General features: G+C 40.5%; 1 protein-coding gene across 1 annotated transcript in view; it reads left to right on the forward strand.

Moving 5' to 3' along the window:
• The first annotated feature begins 257 nt into the window (after nt 1–257).
• The window catches only part of PYGO1 (pygopus family PHD finger 1), a 30,420-nt gene continuing 16,324 nt past the window's right edge, over nt 258–14,353 (forward strand). The window contains exon 1 of the mRNA XM_072616026.1: nt 258–450. Coding sequence (XP_072472127.1) covers nt 402–450 — 49 coding nt within the window. The 5' untranslated portion in view covers nt 258–401. The remainder of the gene's footprint in view (nt 451–14,353) is intronic.

Raw genomic sequence — 14,353 nt, forward strand, 5'->3', positions numbered from 1 at the left:
AGCGTGTGTGCGCGAGAGCCGACCCGGGCCCGGACCTCCCGCCTCCCGCTGTCAGCGGCCCCTGCGGCGCCCGGCGCGGAGGCGGTGGCGGCGGGCTCGGCCCCCGCACATGCCGCCGGCCCCAGGCAGGGGGCCGCCCCCAGGCCGCGGTCCTCACCGCCGTCCCTGAGCCGCCGACCCCCCGCGGGCCAGGCCGCCCCTAGGCCCGGTCCTCCTGCCAAACTTTGCAAAGTCGGGCCCGCGTCCCCCGCGCCCTTGGCCGTCTCCGGGCTCGGCGGCGGCGGCCCCGGGAGCAGCAGCGGCCCCAGCGGCGGCGGCGGCGAGAGGAGGCGGCGGCGGCAGCAGCATCCGAGAGACGCGATTCCCGCTGCCTGGGGGGGAGTCATGCTTTGCAGTCTGTAATGTCAGCAGAACAGGAGAAGGACCCCATTGCGCTGAAGAGAGTTCGAGGTGAGGAGGCGGGGGAGGGGCGGGGGGCACGAACGCCGGCGAGGAGGGGTGGGCGGGGGTCGCGGGCCTAACCGCGGAGCCGGCCCGGCCCGGCCCGGCCCGGCGCGATCGAGCCGTCGCCTTCCCGCGACCCCACGGACGCCCGGGCCGTCGCCTCCTCCTGGGCCGTGTCGCCCTCCCGCTGCGCAGCCCGCCGTGCCCTGGCCGGCCCTGCCGGCGCTCCGTCTGCACGGGTTACCTGCCCCGGAGGACCGGCGGTAGAGGCCGGGAGTGGCTTTTCCAAAAGTTAGTTTGGGGCCCGAGACTTCGGGGGAGGCGGTGGGCAGGGCCTCCTCCATTAGCGACCCCAAACCAGAAACTTCCCTTAACGCTAAGAATTCATCCGCCGAAGAGGCAGCGTGCCCGGCGCCGCCGAGCGCTGCGTCCACACCGCGGCCCGGGCGTCGAGTTCGAGTCCTGCGGGGGGGAGCAGCGAGGCCTTTTAGGACCTGGGTACTGCCCCAAGATAGAGTCCCCGACATGAGCCGTCACGAAGGAGGGGACGTCCGCTTAGGTCGGGTTCGCGTCTTTAGGGCTTGGCGAGGCAAGTCAGGGAGCATTTATCGAGCGCCTACTGTGTGCCAGGCAGAGCATCCTTCTGAATAAGCCCTCCTGCTGTCAGGAGGCGTCCGGCCTAGGACCGCACGGGCACGCCCGTGTGCAGACAAGGCAGATGGATGGATACGTGTGTGTGTACACACACAGACACACACACACACACAGACACACACAGACACACACACACAGACACACACACAGACACACACACACACACACACACACACACACACACACACACACACCCGGACGGGAGAACCTAGGGCATGGCGGGCGCTGAGGGTGGAAGGTTTTATCACACAATATTGACGCAAACACCTCCAAATTCTTTACCCATTGATGGGCAGTAAATACATTTTCTCCATGGACAAAGGGACAAGTCAGTCTGTCCATCCCTCCATTTTTCTGTGGTGTAGCTGGAGAGATCCAGGATACCCAAAGAAAAGACTCCCAGAATTACCCGGAAGCATCTAGGTGGAGCATAGCTTATTGAACATTTAGGAATGTATTTTAAAATTAAAGTCAGGTGTGCAAAACAGAACGTAGGACTGTAGGAGATCTGAAAGAGGTCAGCTGGGCTAGTTGTGCCAAACTCAAATATCCAGCATGTTGCTGGAGAAAACCACAAATTAATATTCTCTGTGTCCTACTGCATTTTCATTTAATTTGTTAAACATTTCCCAGTTACGTTTTTATCAGGTTCAGGCGGCTTGTGGCCTGAGGGGGGAGAGTTTGACACCTCTGATCTAAGCCAACCTCCTCTTTTTACAGAGGAGGAAACTGAGGCCCAGAGAGAGCTCCTCTGAGCTGATTCTACACTCTTTCAATAGTCTCTGAGAAATTTAATTGTTCAGTTACTCTTTGGTGAAGATTTGCCCTCTTGTCTTCCTTTACGCTTGTGTTTATGACTTGCCAACAGCCCCTAAGGAGTAGTTTTTCTTAGGTACAATTGTTCCTTGGGGTATTTTGCCACACTTGCTATTACAAATTGGTCTGTGGAGGTTGGAGCAGGCTATCAGGTTTATATCTTTGACCACAATCATTGAAGTTAATGTGGGTAAAAATAAGTGTATTTTAGCCTTGCCTAAGGGATATGGTTTTATGTACAGGTTGTTCAGGCTGATGCTTTTAAACCTGTTTACTCTATCATTCGTTGGCAGTGCCTTGCAAAACATTCGTGTGTGGGTTTAAGGATACCCTTTGCTTAATGAGAATAAAAGAATGTGAATATTTCTAAAGTCAATGTACAAAGCTAAGTTAAATAAATTTGTAGTAACTGATTTACTCTTTTGAGAGTTGTTAAGGGCATCAATACATTTAAGGGCCATCTTTGTAACAAAATTCTGCAGAACTTTGCTGTTTTGGTACTCACCATTATAATGATGTCATTACATTAGACTGTCACCTGTTGATTTGTTCATTCTAGAGCTTCCAAGAATAGGGAGATCTCTTCAATACTAACTGTATACTACATTGATAATAAAAACAAATGAAGTTCCATACACTTACAACCTCTACTTCCTCCTCAAACAGGAAAGTCTAGGACTGATGAGGGATTTATCTGGTTGAATATTTGTCAGGATGAATCAGCTCTCAGGGAGAACTGAGTTCAGATAGTCTTTTAACTCAGGTATCCCAATTTTCAGTGACACTATGGCTATCCAAAGATGAGTCTAGACAAATACAAAGAGGCTCTTCATTGCATGGTGAATTCTTTGGCAGTAACACCTACGTACTGCCAGGGTCCTAGGACAGACTGAGGAATATCAGTGCCTGAATCCCCTTCAGGGCTGTGCCTTCTTGCCGTCCTGGATCCCCATCTACCCAAGTCTGCCTTTCAGTTTGAGAGTTTCTCCTCTAGGGCCCCGTCTCAATCCTAGTTCCTCAGTGATTAAACCGATTTATACCCAACTGTGAATGAGATTGAACTCTAGAAGGAGGTGCTTGAATTTTAAAAGAGAAAGTTACCTAATTGAGTCTCTAATTGGTAGAATGGATGTCAGAGCTATTTTGGATCAAGGTTCTAGTTGCCTGCTCTGAACTCCGCACTCCAACTCCACGTAGTCTCTCAGGAAGTAACTACATTACTAGAGGTAATACTTCTGTTAACCAAAAAGATGTCTTCCAATGACTTTCTCAGGGAGAATGGAAATCTTTCACCACAATAGAATATCAGACTGATCTATGTTTTTTGATAATCTTAAAGAGTTTCCTAGGGGTATTTAGAAGTTTAGTAGCTTGCCCTAGGTTGCCCTGACATCCATGATTTAGACTGGTACCGATTCTAACGTCAGCTCTCTTCATTGCCCCGTGTTGCATCCTTTCAATTCCATACAAGGAATCTGAGACTTAAAGAAATAAAGCAACTTGTCAAAAACCACACAAGTTAATCTGTAGTTGTAGAGTTGGAATTAAGACCCAGGTCTCCTGATTCTTAGTTTAGTTCTTTTTTCTTCTGACTTCTGTATCTTCAAAAACTTCAGTATCACAAGAAGAAAGAATAGACATTTATTTACCTATTATGTGCCAGGAACTAATAGGTGCCAAGAATAAAAAGGGTTTTGGGTTTTTTTAAAATGACATAGCTCCTCTCCTCAAAAAGCTTATATCCTACTGGGGAATAATGTATATATACAGATAAGAATAATAAGGGTAGGAAACCGTTTGGATAAAGGAGAGCTCCAGGAAAACTAAAAGAAAAGAATATTTTAAGTTGGGTGAATCAGAGAAGTTTTACTTTAGGAGGTGACACCTGAGTCAAGCTTTAAAGGAAGATTCAGCAGGCATTTATTAAGTACCTACTATGTGTTGAGCACCATGCTAGGATCTGAGGATACGCAGATAAAAATTCCCTCTAGAAGCTCAATTATGGGAATATAACAAGAACCCAGATAAGTAAATAAATAATATTTATACAAAGTAATTTTATGGGAAAGACTCTAATTGTTGGGGAGAGAACAATAGGCATCATTTAGGATACACAGTTGACATTTGAACCCAGCTTTGAAGGACTCTAAGGACACTACAAGGGGAAAGTGAGGAGGAAGTGCCTTCCGTGCATGAAGGAAAGCCTTCGTGAATACATAGAGAGAGGCACGTCATTCAGGGAACTAATTGTTCAATTTGACTAAAACATAGATACTTGAAGAGAAATATTGTGAAATAAATCTGGTAAGGTAGTTTGTAACAAGATTATGGAGGGTCATGTTAAGGAGTTTATTGGGAGTGACATGATCAGACCAATCAGTGATTTAGGAAGAGTATTTTGCTGTAGCTGTATGAAAGATGAATTGGGGACAGCGAAGTTTAGAGGGAAAGAAACCAGTAAGGAGGCTAATAACCAGAGAGAGCCTGAAAAAGGGTAGTGACTGAAATGTGAGTAAAGAGGAGGAGCAGATGTAAGAGACTGTGTAGGGGAACAATCAGTGGGACTAGGCAACCGATCCCACTGGTTGGATGTAGGGAGGGTGAGGGAGAAGAAAGCGCGAGAGATAAACGCTGAAGTTAAAAGCTTACTGGGAGGATTATAGTGCTGCTGTAAGCAGACACTGAGGATGTTGGGAAGAGTGAATTTGAAGGGGAAGATGAATTCATGCTAAATTGGAGATGTCAGTAGGACACGTCCTAGGTGGAGACGTCCAGCACCCAACTAGAGATGTGGGACTGGACTTCAGCAGAGAGATTACACATAGTTATATATACATTGGAGAATAAATAAGAACATAGTGAGAAAAGGGGAGAGTGGCCTAAGAAGTACACCTTATCAGGAACACATATGTCAGGTGTGAGAAGAGGATGGTGATCTGGCTAAGAAAGGAAGAATAGGTAGGAAGTGAAACAGGAGAAAGTGGTTTGTAAAAACTGAAGTACAGGGGGTTGGTCATCAGTGTGTCAGAAGCCATAGGAAGGTTAAGTGGGCTGAGAGCTGAGAAAAGGCCGTTGGAGTCAGTACTTAAGAGATCACTAACAACCTACAAGAGAGCGGGTGAAGTTGGAAGTCAGATTGCAAGGAGTCAAGACATAAATGGATGCTTAGGAAGTAGAGGCAGGTGTGAAAGCTCTTCTTTCTTGGAGTTTAGCAGTAAAAAAAAAAAGGGGGGGGAGATACAAGAGGATAGTTTGAGGAATCATCTTAATAAAAGGAATTGTTCTGTGAAGTTTGGATTCAGTCAGAGGGCCATGTTTGAGAATCTGAAGGCCCACATATGGCCTCGAAGCCGCAGGTTCCCCATCCCTGATCAAGTCAAACCTCTTTGTTGTGACTAATGAAGAAACTGAGTCCCAGTCAAATTAAATGTCTTGACCAAAGTCTCAAATGTAGTAAGTGGCAGAGCTCCAGGATTTCTTTCAACTTTGATCCTTTTGTACTAGAGCCAATAAGCTCTCTCTACTACCATACTGCCTCTGAGACAGGAGGGCATGGAATCAAGGATACCAGTATAGGAATTAGCCTTGGCAAGAAAGAGACCTCCCCTTTGAGACTGGTTAAAAATATTTTATGATTTAAAAATACACCTAAATGATTATTAAAATAACATTGAATGTTCCAGACAACTAAATGTGATCTGGGGTAGAAAGAGGAATGGGGTTGGATTAATATAAGGACAGAGAGAAGGGAAGGGCATTGAGAAAACTCTGGAAGGAAGGAGTCTTCTCTATGGATTTGTGCTACAGCTAGGGAGTCTTCAGGTCCTAGAAGTCAGGGATAAGAAAATTACAGTACAAAGAAATTGAGCATAAGAATCTCTCAGCAGTTTTCTTGCAAATAGTCCTTCATTAGTCAACCCTTCCTGTCCCCACCTCCACCTCTCATCTTCCACCTTTGTTCATCCTAGGGAAGCAAGAAGGAGGGAGAGCACATAAGAACTGTGATTTTGGGGGGACTTTCCTGCCTCCCCAAAGAAAAGGCCTGTTGCTTGTCTGAAATTCCTTTAGTAGGAAATAAATCCTTTGAAGTCACATTTAGAAATTAAAAATCTAAAATGTTCTTTTAATAATCAATTAATGAATTCATTCACACTAAAGGATACTCAGTTCATTATGATAAGTGTAAATGACTGATACCTGAACCTTTCTGATTTTCCAAGAGAGTACGAAGTAGCTAACAATGGATGAGAATGGATGAAAGGGAAAAGCAGCTGGAGATAGTGAAGATTTTTGTTTATTTTATCCATAATCAAACTGACAACTTAGCTATAATTTATAGTCTTAGACAGTTTCCTAGAAAAGAGCATTGAGAAGTGACCGCCCAGTGTCGCATGGCTGATGTGTTAGGCTTGTCTCTCTTACTCTAAGGCTAGTCTTCTACCCATTATACCAGATTGCATTTTAGCATAAACTTTTTCCTCGCAGTTACAGAAGATAAACTGCTTAAATTTAACAATTCTGAAGAGTAGCTCTATGTACATTCAGTTATGTGAGAGGATAAATAGAAGCTGTGTCTGGAGGTATTTTTGTAACTAACCGAAGCTCTGTTTTTACATGATTTATGAAGATTTAATTTTTTTTTCTTAACCACTGTTAGTTATAAAGGAATTTCATTCCCAGAGGATTTGTGGGTTTTTTTGAATATATAGTTTATTTAATTTTCACTTCTTCACTTCGATAAGAATTTGAATTCAAAATTTTTTCCCCATCTTTCCCCACTCCCCACCCATGAGGTGACATGCATGGTACCCATGACAGCATGAACCTCATCCACCCCTTCCTCCAGTCTATCCTTCCTTCTGTTACCCACCCTTCTTCCATCACCCTTCCCTTCTTTTTTCCTGTAAGGCAAAATAGATTTCTATACTCCATTACCTGTATAGCTTAATTTCCAGTTGCATGCTAAAACAGTTTTTAACATTCATTCTTAAAGCTTTGAGTTCCATATTCTCTCCTTCCCTCCGCATCCACCCTCATTGAGAAAACAAGCAATTCAATATAGGTCATATATGTGTAACAATGCAAAGCACTTCCATAATAGTTATGTTGTAAAAGAGTAACCACATTTCCCTCTGAACTATCCTGCCCTTCATTTATTCCATTCTCTCCCTTGACCTGTCCTCCCACAATAGTGTTTGCTTCTGATTATCCCTTTCTCGAATTTACTGTCCCTTCTGTTATCTTCCTTCTCCTATCCTCTTCCCCCTTGCCTTCCAGGGGATTTGTTAATTGATGTATTTATTATACATTGCACACATGCGCCATTTGCATGCCCCTTCTTCACCTTTTAAAGTAGTTCTACATCCTATGGGGCTCAGGAAAGATAAAGAATCATTACTTTGAGAAAGATGGATTGGCATCAGGAACCATAAATATTCAAAATCTGAAATCAAGAGCTGAGTGTGCCTCTCTATTTAGTATTCATTCATTGTATACAGTGAGTTAAGTATTGAGGACACTATCTATTACTTACTTTTTTTTTATACTAAATTGTAAAGACATTTTACCAGACATTTGGTTTATAGTCAATTCAGTTTAATTCATTTCCATATTTATTAAGAACTCATTATTGTGTGCAGAGCATATTGCTAGGGTCTGTGAGAACCATAAAGTTTGCTCAGTCCCTGCTTTCATGGTGCTTATAGTCTGTTAGGTAGATTGAACATTTTTTTTAATATGTAAATAACTGTATTACTCAGTAATACATGGTAAGACAGTAGCAGTGACATGTGAAGTTCCTAGATGATAAGCTCATACCAGTTAAGGAGATCAAGGAAGTCTTCCTGGAGAGGCTAGCATTTGAGTTTCTATCCATTTGAAGGATAAAAATGAAAAGGCAAAGCTAAGGGGTGATGGAGGACAATCCAGATAGGAAACTATATGCACAAAGGCACATGGACTGGGAAGTGTGGGACATGTCTGGAGGCTGTGAGTAGGCCAGTTTAGCTGACACACAGAATGCATGAAAGGGATTAGTGTGAGATAAAACTGTAAAGTATGGTTGCACCAGATGGTGGAGGGCCTTGAATGCTAGGCAGAGTAGTTCCTATAATGTATTATGTTCACAATTAATTCACAAAGCAAGCCCATGATAAAGCTTACAAATTGTTAAGCATGTATTTTGTGTGAGAACACTAAAGTAAGTGGTGTGGGTCAGACTTTAGCGAATCATTGAATAAACTGAGATTAGAAATTATTTCTTTACTATTAATCCTAATCCTATGTTCAGTCATAATAAAAAAACAGTATCTGCTTAGTGCCATGCAGTACCGTACCAGTTATAAGAGATATTTTATAGAATACTATGTGTTACTTATGAGATTAAAACAGTCCTCAGAGACCATCTAGCCCAGTCTCTCTACTTGGATATAGTCTCTTTTGTAACATAACAAACAGGTGATCATTCAGTTTTTGCTTAAAGATCTCAAATGAGAGATACTCCACCATTTTCTCTGTATATAGAACTTCTTATATACCAGAATGCTTTAATAGACCTATGATCTATATTGTATATACAATATATTCATCATATTACATATTAATAATTACAAAAGATAGAAATATATTAAATTATATTAAATATATTATTGTTTATTGATGTTACATATTATAATATAACATCATATGCAGTGTCTTACATATTATGTATATTATATCGTAACCTGTTTAAACCATCTTGTGTATGTTCTTCTATCTTCTAACATTTCTGTAGTATCAAGTACAATGCTACAATCTTTGGGCATTGAATAAATATTGATTTTTAATTGGCTGATCATATTCAATTCCTACTTTGATGCAGTATAATTAAAATAGTCCTGGACACTACAAAGTAATACAGAGTGTTACTATGTTCTGTTAAATCCCACAGAGGTGGAAATATTTTCACTATGGAAAAGGCAGCACCCTCTGCTATCCCAGAAACAGCTTTGCTAATTGCAACAAAGTTCATTACCTGAAGATTGACCAGCACATGATGAATTTTTTTTGGCCATGGCAGTTCACGAAATACATAAAAATGCATGGAGTCCCCTTCTATTTAAGCAGTGATGAAGTAGGAGTAATGGGTAGGAGGAGAAGATATTAAGAATCCCAGAGTTATAAGGCTGTTTAGTAGAACTACTTTAACTGCTGTTACTTTGAATGTATGAGCTCAGCTGAGTGACCAGCAAGATAACATACCACTGAAGGAATATGTCAGTACAGACATTCTCACTCTAGAATGAAAACATAAGATTTAAAGAGCTTCCAGCTAAAAGAAAGAGACAGCTCTCAGCCAAGTGAAAGAATGACTTACTAGAAGAAGCAAATAAAAAAATTTGTGGGAATAATTTCTTGTTGCAGCCAAAGATAACAGGAAATACTTAATGGTACGTGTAGTTATAGAGCCAGTGTGGTACAGTGAACAGAAGGCAGCACTTGAGTTTACATTCAGCCCCCAACCTTTGCTACCGTGTGAGTATGGGCAAGTCTCTTAACCTATCAGTCCTTCAGTTTTCTCATCTGTAAAACAGGGAAACATTACTTTTAAAGTACCTACTTCTGAGAATTATTTTGAGTATCAAGTGCAATAAGGTCTTGCCTCAAAATCTCATAATGAGGGTAAAGAAAATTTATGCACCAACATCTGCTCTGGAGGATAAAGAAGTAAAGAAGGTCTATGGAGAACTGAGCAAGATCCTCCAAATTAAGTTTGATGGTTTGTGACTTTGTAAATGTGATACTTGTGACCAAGGGTGAAAACTAAGTTGGAAAATAGTATTCTGGGTCGAGGAAGTCTTTTCTTAAATTAAAGTCTTTTAGTCTACTCAGAAACTCTTTAAGTAGAAAGTCCAAAAGGAGTGGATGTGGTAAGTAGAGCAGTAACGAGATTCTAGCACAGGGGACAAATTCTGTTTTGGCAGTGCACATGGATTCTGGGGGAGACAGTACAACTGAGAATACTTTTGTACCACAAGGTGATGGTCTCTTGTCCCTATTCCCCTAGCTTCCATTGACCATTAACCCTATACCCTTGCCTTCTTCTTGGGTCTACCTTTTTAGTAACCTCTGTGGTGACATACGCCAGTTGAATACTGAAAACTACAGGAACATCAGTCTCTAGAGCACTTTAGGAAGGCAGTAGGGCATTGAAGAAAGAAAGCCAATTTCTCCCCCCACCCCCAATCTCCTGCCTGGGCCGGTGCTCTAGCCTCCCAGCCTTAGTTACCTGTGGTGACAAGTAACAAACAACCTAATAAGAAATGTAAATGACTTGCTGTGGATACTGTTTCTACATTTCAGCTATCTGTTAAGAACACTCTTCTAGGAATGGGTTTGGGGCTTCAAATAACATCCCTTCTTAGCCAACAGCTCTTGGGATCTTGAGTCTGAGGCCAACTGCACTTGAAACAGATAGGACTTTGTAGTTTCTTGTGAGTGACCCTCAGTGCAGAAGGGGACATATAAGGCATAGGGGTTTCAGGAACATTTCCAACTCAATACAAATATATAAATCTATCATAAGTGACTTCTATAAGTTGAAAATATAATACTTTAATAAAACACCCTAAACCTTTAAACATATAAACAGTCATGGATATATGATGGACTAAGATTAAAAATTCAGCGCTTTTCCTTGACTTCTTTTGAAGTGATTTGGTATAAGACAAAACAGCTACCAGTTAAAAAAGAAGCAAAGAGAAGGGAAGATCTGTTGCTGAGTCTGGCCAAATGACAGAGAGAAAGGGAGATCTGCAGCTGAGTGACTGCTCTACCCACCAAGAAGCAGTGTCAGCAAGAGAACAGAAGGGGTGCCACATAATGGCTGTGGTACCTACTTGCAGAGAGAGAGGTTGTGTCCTGGGCACAGCCTTAGAGTCAAGGGAAACAGGAGACCACCTCCTTAAGCTAATTACATGACCCATCGCTGCCCTGTTTTCCAACACAGACTGCTCTTGCTGGAGCTAAGATTGTTTGTCACATGATTATTAAACTCTATTGCTGTTATACTGTTACTATACTTCTTTTCCACCTAGAGGAACCATCTGGTTCAACTGCCATATTTTATAGATGAAGAAACTGAGATCAAAGAGATTAAATGACTCTTCCAAAGCCATATGGGTACCAGGTAGCAGAACCACGTGTCAATCAGTAATTAAGATATTGAATATCTTAACACAATATTTTAATAGGCCAGAGATAATAGTAATTTCAAAATAAACTGTCTCTGTACAGTCAGCTGTTTTGTGTGCTGTTCAGATAAAAGGTCAAAGTCACGGTTTAATATTTTAATTGAACTGTTAGTTACATAAGTCTTACCTGCCTTTATATACCCTGCAATTCACAGATATTTCCAGAAATCTTTCACAAAGGTCCTATGCACTAAAGGCCTTCCTCATTTAAAAAAAAATGTTTTGGGTAGATTTTGGCTTTCCATTTGTTCAAAATAAACACTAAATTTGAAGAAAAATTAAAGATAAAAAGACTACTTGCAATTAAAGAAAATCCGACATATTTTACATCAAAAGGCTTTTGTTTCCTATCTAAAAATCGAAAATGGATAAAAATGAAGACACTATGTTCCTTGTTGTTTCTTACAGAAGGTTAACACAAAATAGTACACTCTAGAGGATCAAAGAGTCTAGAAACCACCTTAGCTTCTCTTTGCCAAACAGAGCAAAGGACAATGCCCATTTAGAAATCAAGCTCATTTATAAAACACCACTGAGAAGGATGATAAAAGGTTAAGAATAGTATTCACAAAATACCAAAAATCAGTTAAGGAAACAGCAAACCTTTAGAGAGCTATCTTGAATGTGAGATCTAGCTAAACCAGATGTTCCCCTAAAGCATTAATGGATGAAAACACTAGAACTACAAATAGATGTGAAATGCAAAAAAAAAAAAAAAAAAAAATCCATGGGCACTTTTAATAAATGCTTGTTGACTTGACTTTTGCAGTGATCTGTTCCCATCACCAGCAGTGATAAAACCACTACATTTAGAGTCAGTCTTCTGTTACACATTGTACCATGGGTAATAGAAATTAAAAAGGTAAATGAAGGAATAATGGCTGAACCTGACTTACATACTAAACTAGAGATATCTTAGTTTTGAAAACATTTGAGGGTCAATTCTCAATATATTACAAATAAGGGAAGATCCCAAAAAGATAGAAAAATTCATAAATGATACTTAGTTGTCCCCCATTCCCCCATAGCATCAGAAAACATTAGAAATATCCAACTCATGTATTTGCTTTCTTATATCCAAAAAACTTTATGAAGGGAGCTCATATGGAGGGCTCTCTTGATGAAAGCCTGAAAAGGACAGGTAGAATTTTATAGGCCTTTTTCTAAAGTAGACCACATTTTTAGAATCACACACTTGAATGATACAGCAAATATAAGACCCCTACTGTGTTGGCTGATTTTAAGAAAGCATATATCTAAGTAGAACAAAATTCAGCCTTAAAGACCATGCTCAGATAAGAATTTCCTCATAAGTATATATAAATTATATAAGGTTCTTTGACATGTATAAATGATAGAGAACTTTTTTCATTGATTTACTTTATTAATTATATATATAGATGTGTGTATACAACACAAATGTATGTGTGTGTTTATGTTTGTATGTGTAGTACAGGCTCTGGAATTAGTCTTCAGGCCTCACTAGCAATAGCAGACCAGAGACCCTACAGGGGGGTCATATATTTCCCCTCAGGGTTCTAGGAGTATTCTTGAGGAATTGGTCATGGTTTTCCAATGCTGTAGCTCATCAGTTTTCAAACTGTGATCATGGGGATCCCTGAGGGTCTACAAGGTCAAAACAGTTTTCACAATACCAAAATGTTATTTGCCTATTAAAATACTCTTCTTTTTTCCAATTGCCGATGTGTGTGGCTGGACTTTCTTTATATATAATTAAAAAAAAAATAAATTGAATACAAAAGCAGATATGGCAATCCAGTCTTCTATAAAAATACGTTAAAGAGATGCTGAAATATGTTAAATGGTGCCACTCTTCTCTATACTTTTTTGTTTTGAAAAATATTATTTTTCATGCAAATATATTACTTATGTTAGCATTTAATATGGTTATTTTAAATGAATAAATATGTTAAATTATGTTTTAATTTCTAATGTGTTAAATATCAGTACATAAAACCGATATAAGCAAAACCTCTTTAGAATCTTTCATAACTTTTAGGATTATAAGGGGATCCTCCCATCAAAACTACTGCTGTATCTCATTAGCCTTCACTGGTTTACTTTCCCCTCCTCTTCACATCCCTTTCCCACCCCCATGATTTTGCTGATGTTAGTTGATCAGGTTTAATTATTTTTCGAAAAGAAGTATTTTACTAAGGTTATATTGGTGGTATACTAAGAATAGTTGACATAAAACATTCCTCTTAAAAGTTTATGACACACTTTTCAAACAATACATACCAGAAATCAGGGCAGTATGGGCTCAAGCATAGAGAGAAATGTGACATAGAACATATGACAAAAAGGTAAATAACTCAGTTCCTGTTTACAGTTGGCAGTCCTTTTCTCTTCTTAGGCATGCACTTTTCTGTTGGGCTCCTTGTAGAGCCTTGCATCTGCCTTTCCTCATTTTACTCAGTCTGCCTACTCTGTCTTTGCCTCCTTATGTAGACAATGCTGCCAAGCCACTACTGTCCTGGGTACTGACAAAAAAGTCTAAATCTTCTGACTCTTCACAGTTCATAGATCCTCTTCTGGTCAGGGTGTTTAGATGAGAAAACTGGAGCAGAGAGCAAAATGCTCTCTCTCCTTCCACCAGGTGATTGCTTCTCAGGAATCTGAGGTTGTTACCATTAAGCTACTAGACTTTTGAATCCTCAGTTCCAAACAAGTTTCCTGGTTTTATACAAGTCCCAAAGGGTATGACCAAGTCCTTCAACCAATCTTAACATACTTCCTGTTGCTCCAGTTGAAATGTCTGGATTGAATCGGACATGTCCAAGCCTTGTTAACACATAGTTTACACCTCTGAGTGATTCAGTTGAGGTTTGTTCTCACTTGATAAAAGGTAGCAGAGCATCATGGCTTGCCAGTTACATTAAGTGGAATAGGGGTAATTTGACTCAATCGCTTCCAATGCTATAAAGGGAAATATTTCATATTAATGTTTTCCAAATACTTGTTCACAAGTGACATTGTATTTATTGCAACAATCAACACAGTCTCTAAAATGAAATCTACAATGTTATAAAAGAGATTGTTCCATCCATACTGGAAAAAACAAAGTGGATTGAAAAAAATATATTAATGAGATTATGACATAAAACTGAGTCCATCTAATTGATCCTTCAACATAAGCTTCTTGAGCACTTATTATAGATAAATCTTTGGCTCAGCTCAGAATTGAA

Source organism: Notamacropus eugenii, chromosome 1, assembly GCF_028372415.1.
Source record: "Notamacropus eugenii isolate mMacEug1 chromosome 1, mMacEug1.pri_v2, whole genome shotgun sequence".
Taxonomy (NCBI): domain Eukaryota; kingdom Metazoa; phylum Chordata; class Mammalia; order Diprotodontia; family Macropodidae; genus Notamacropus; species Notamacropus eugenii.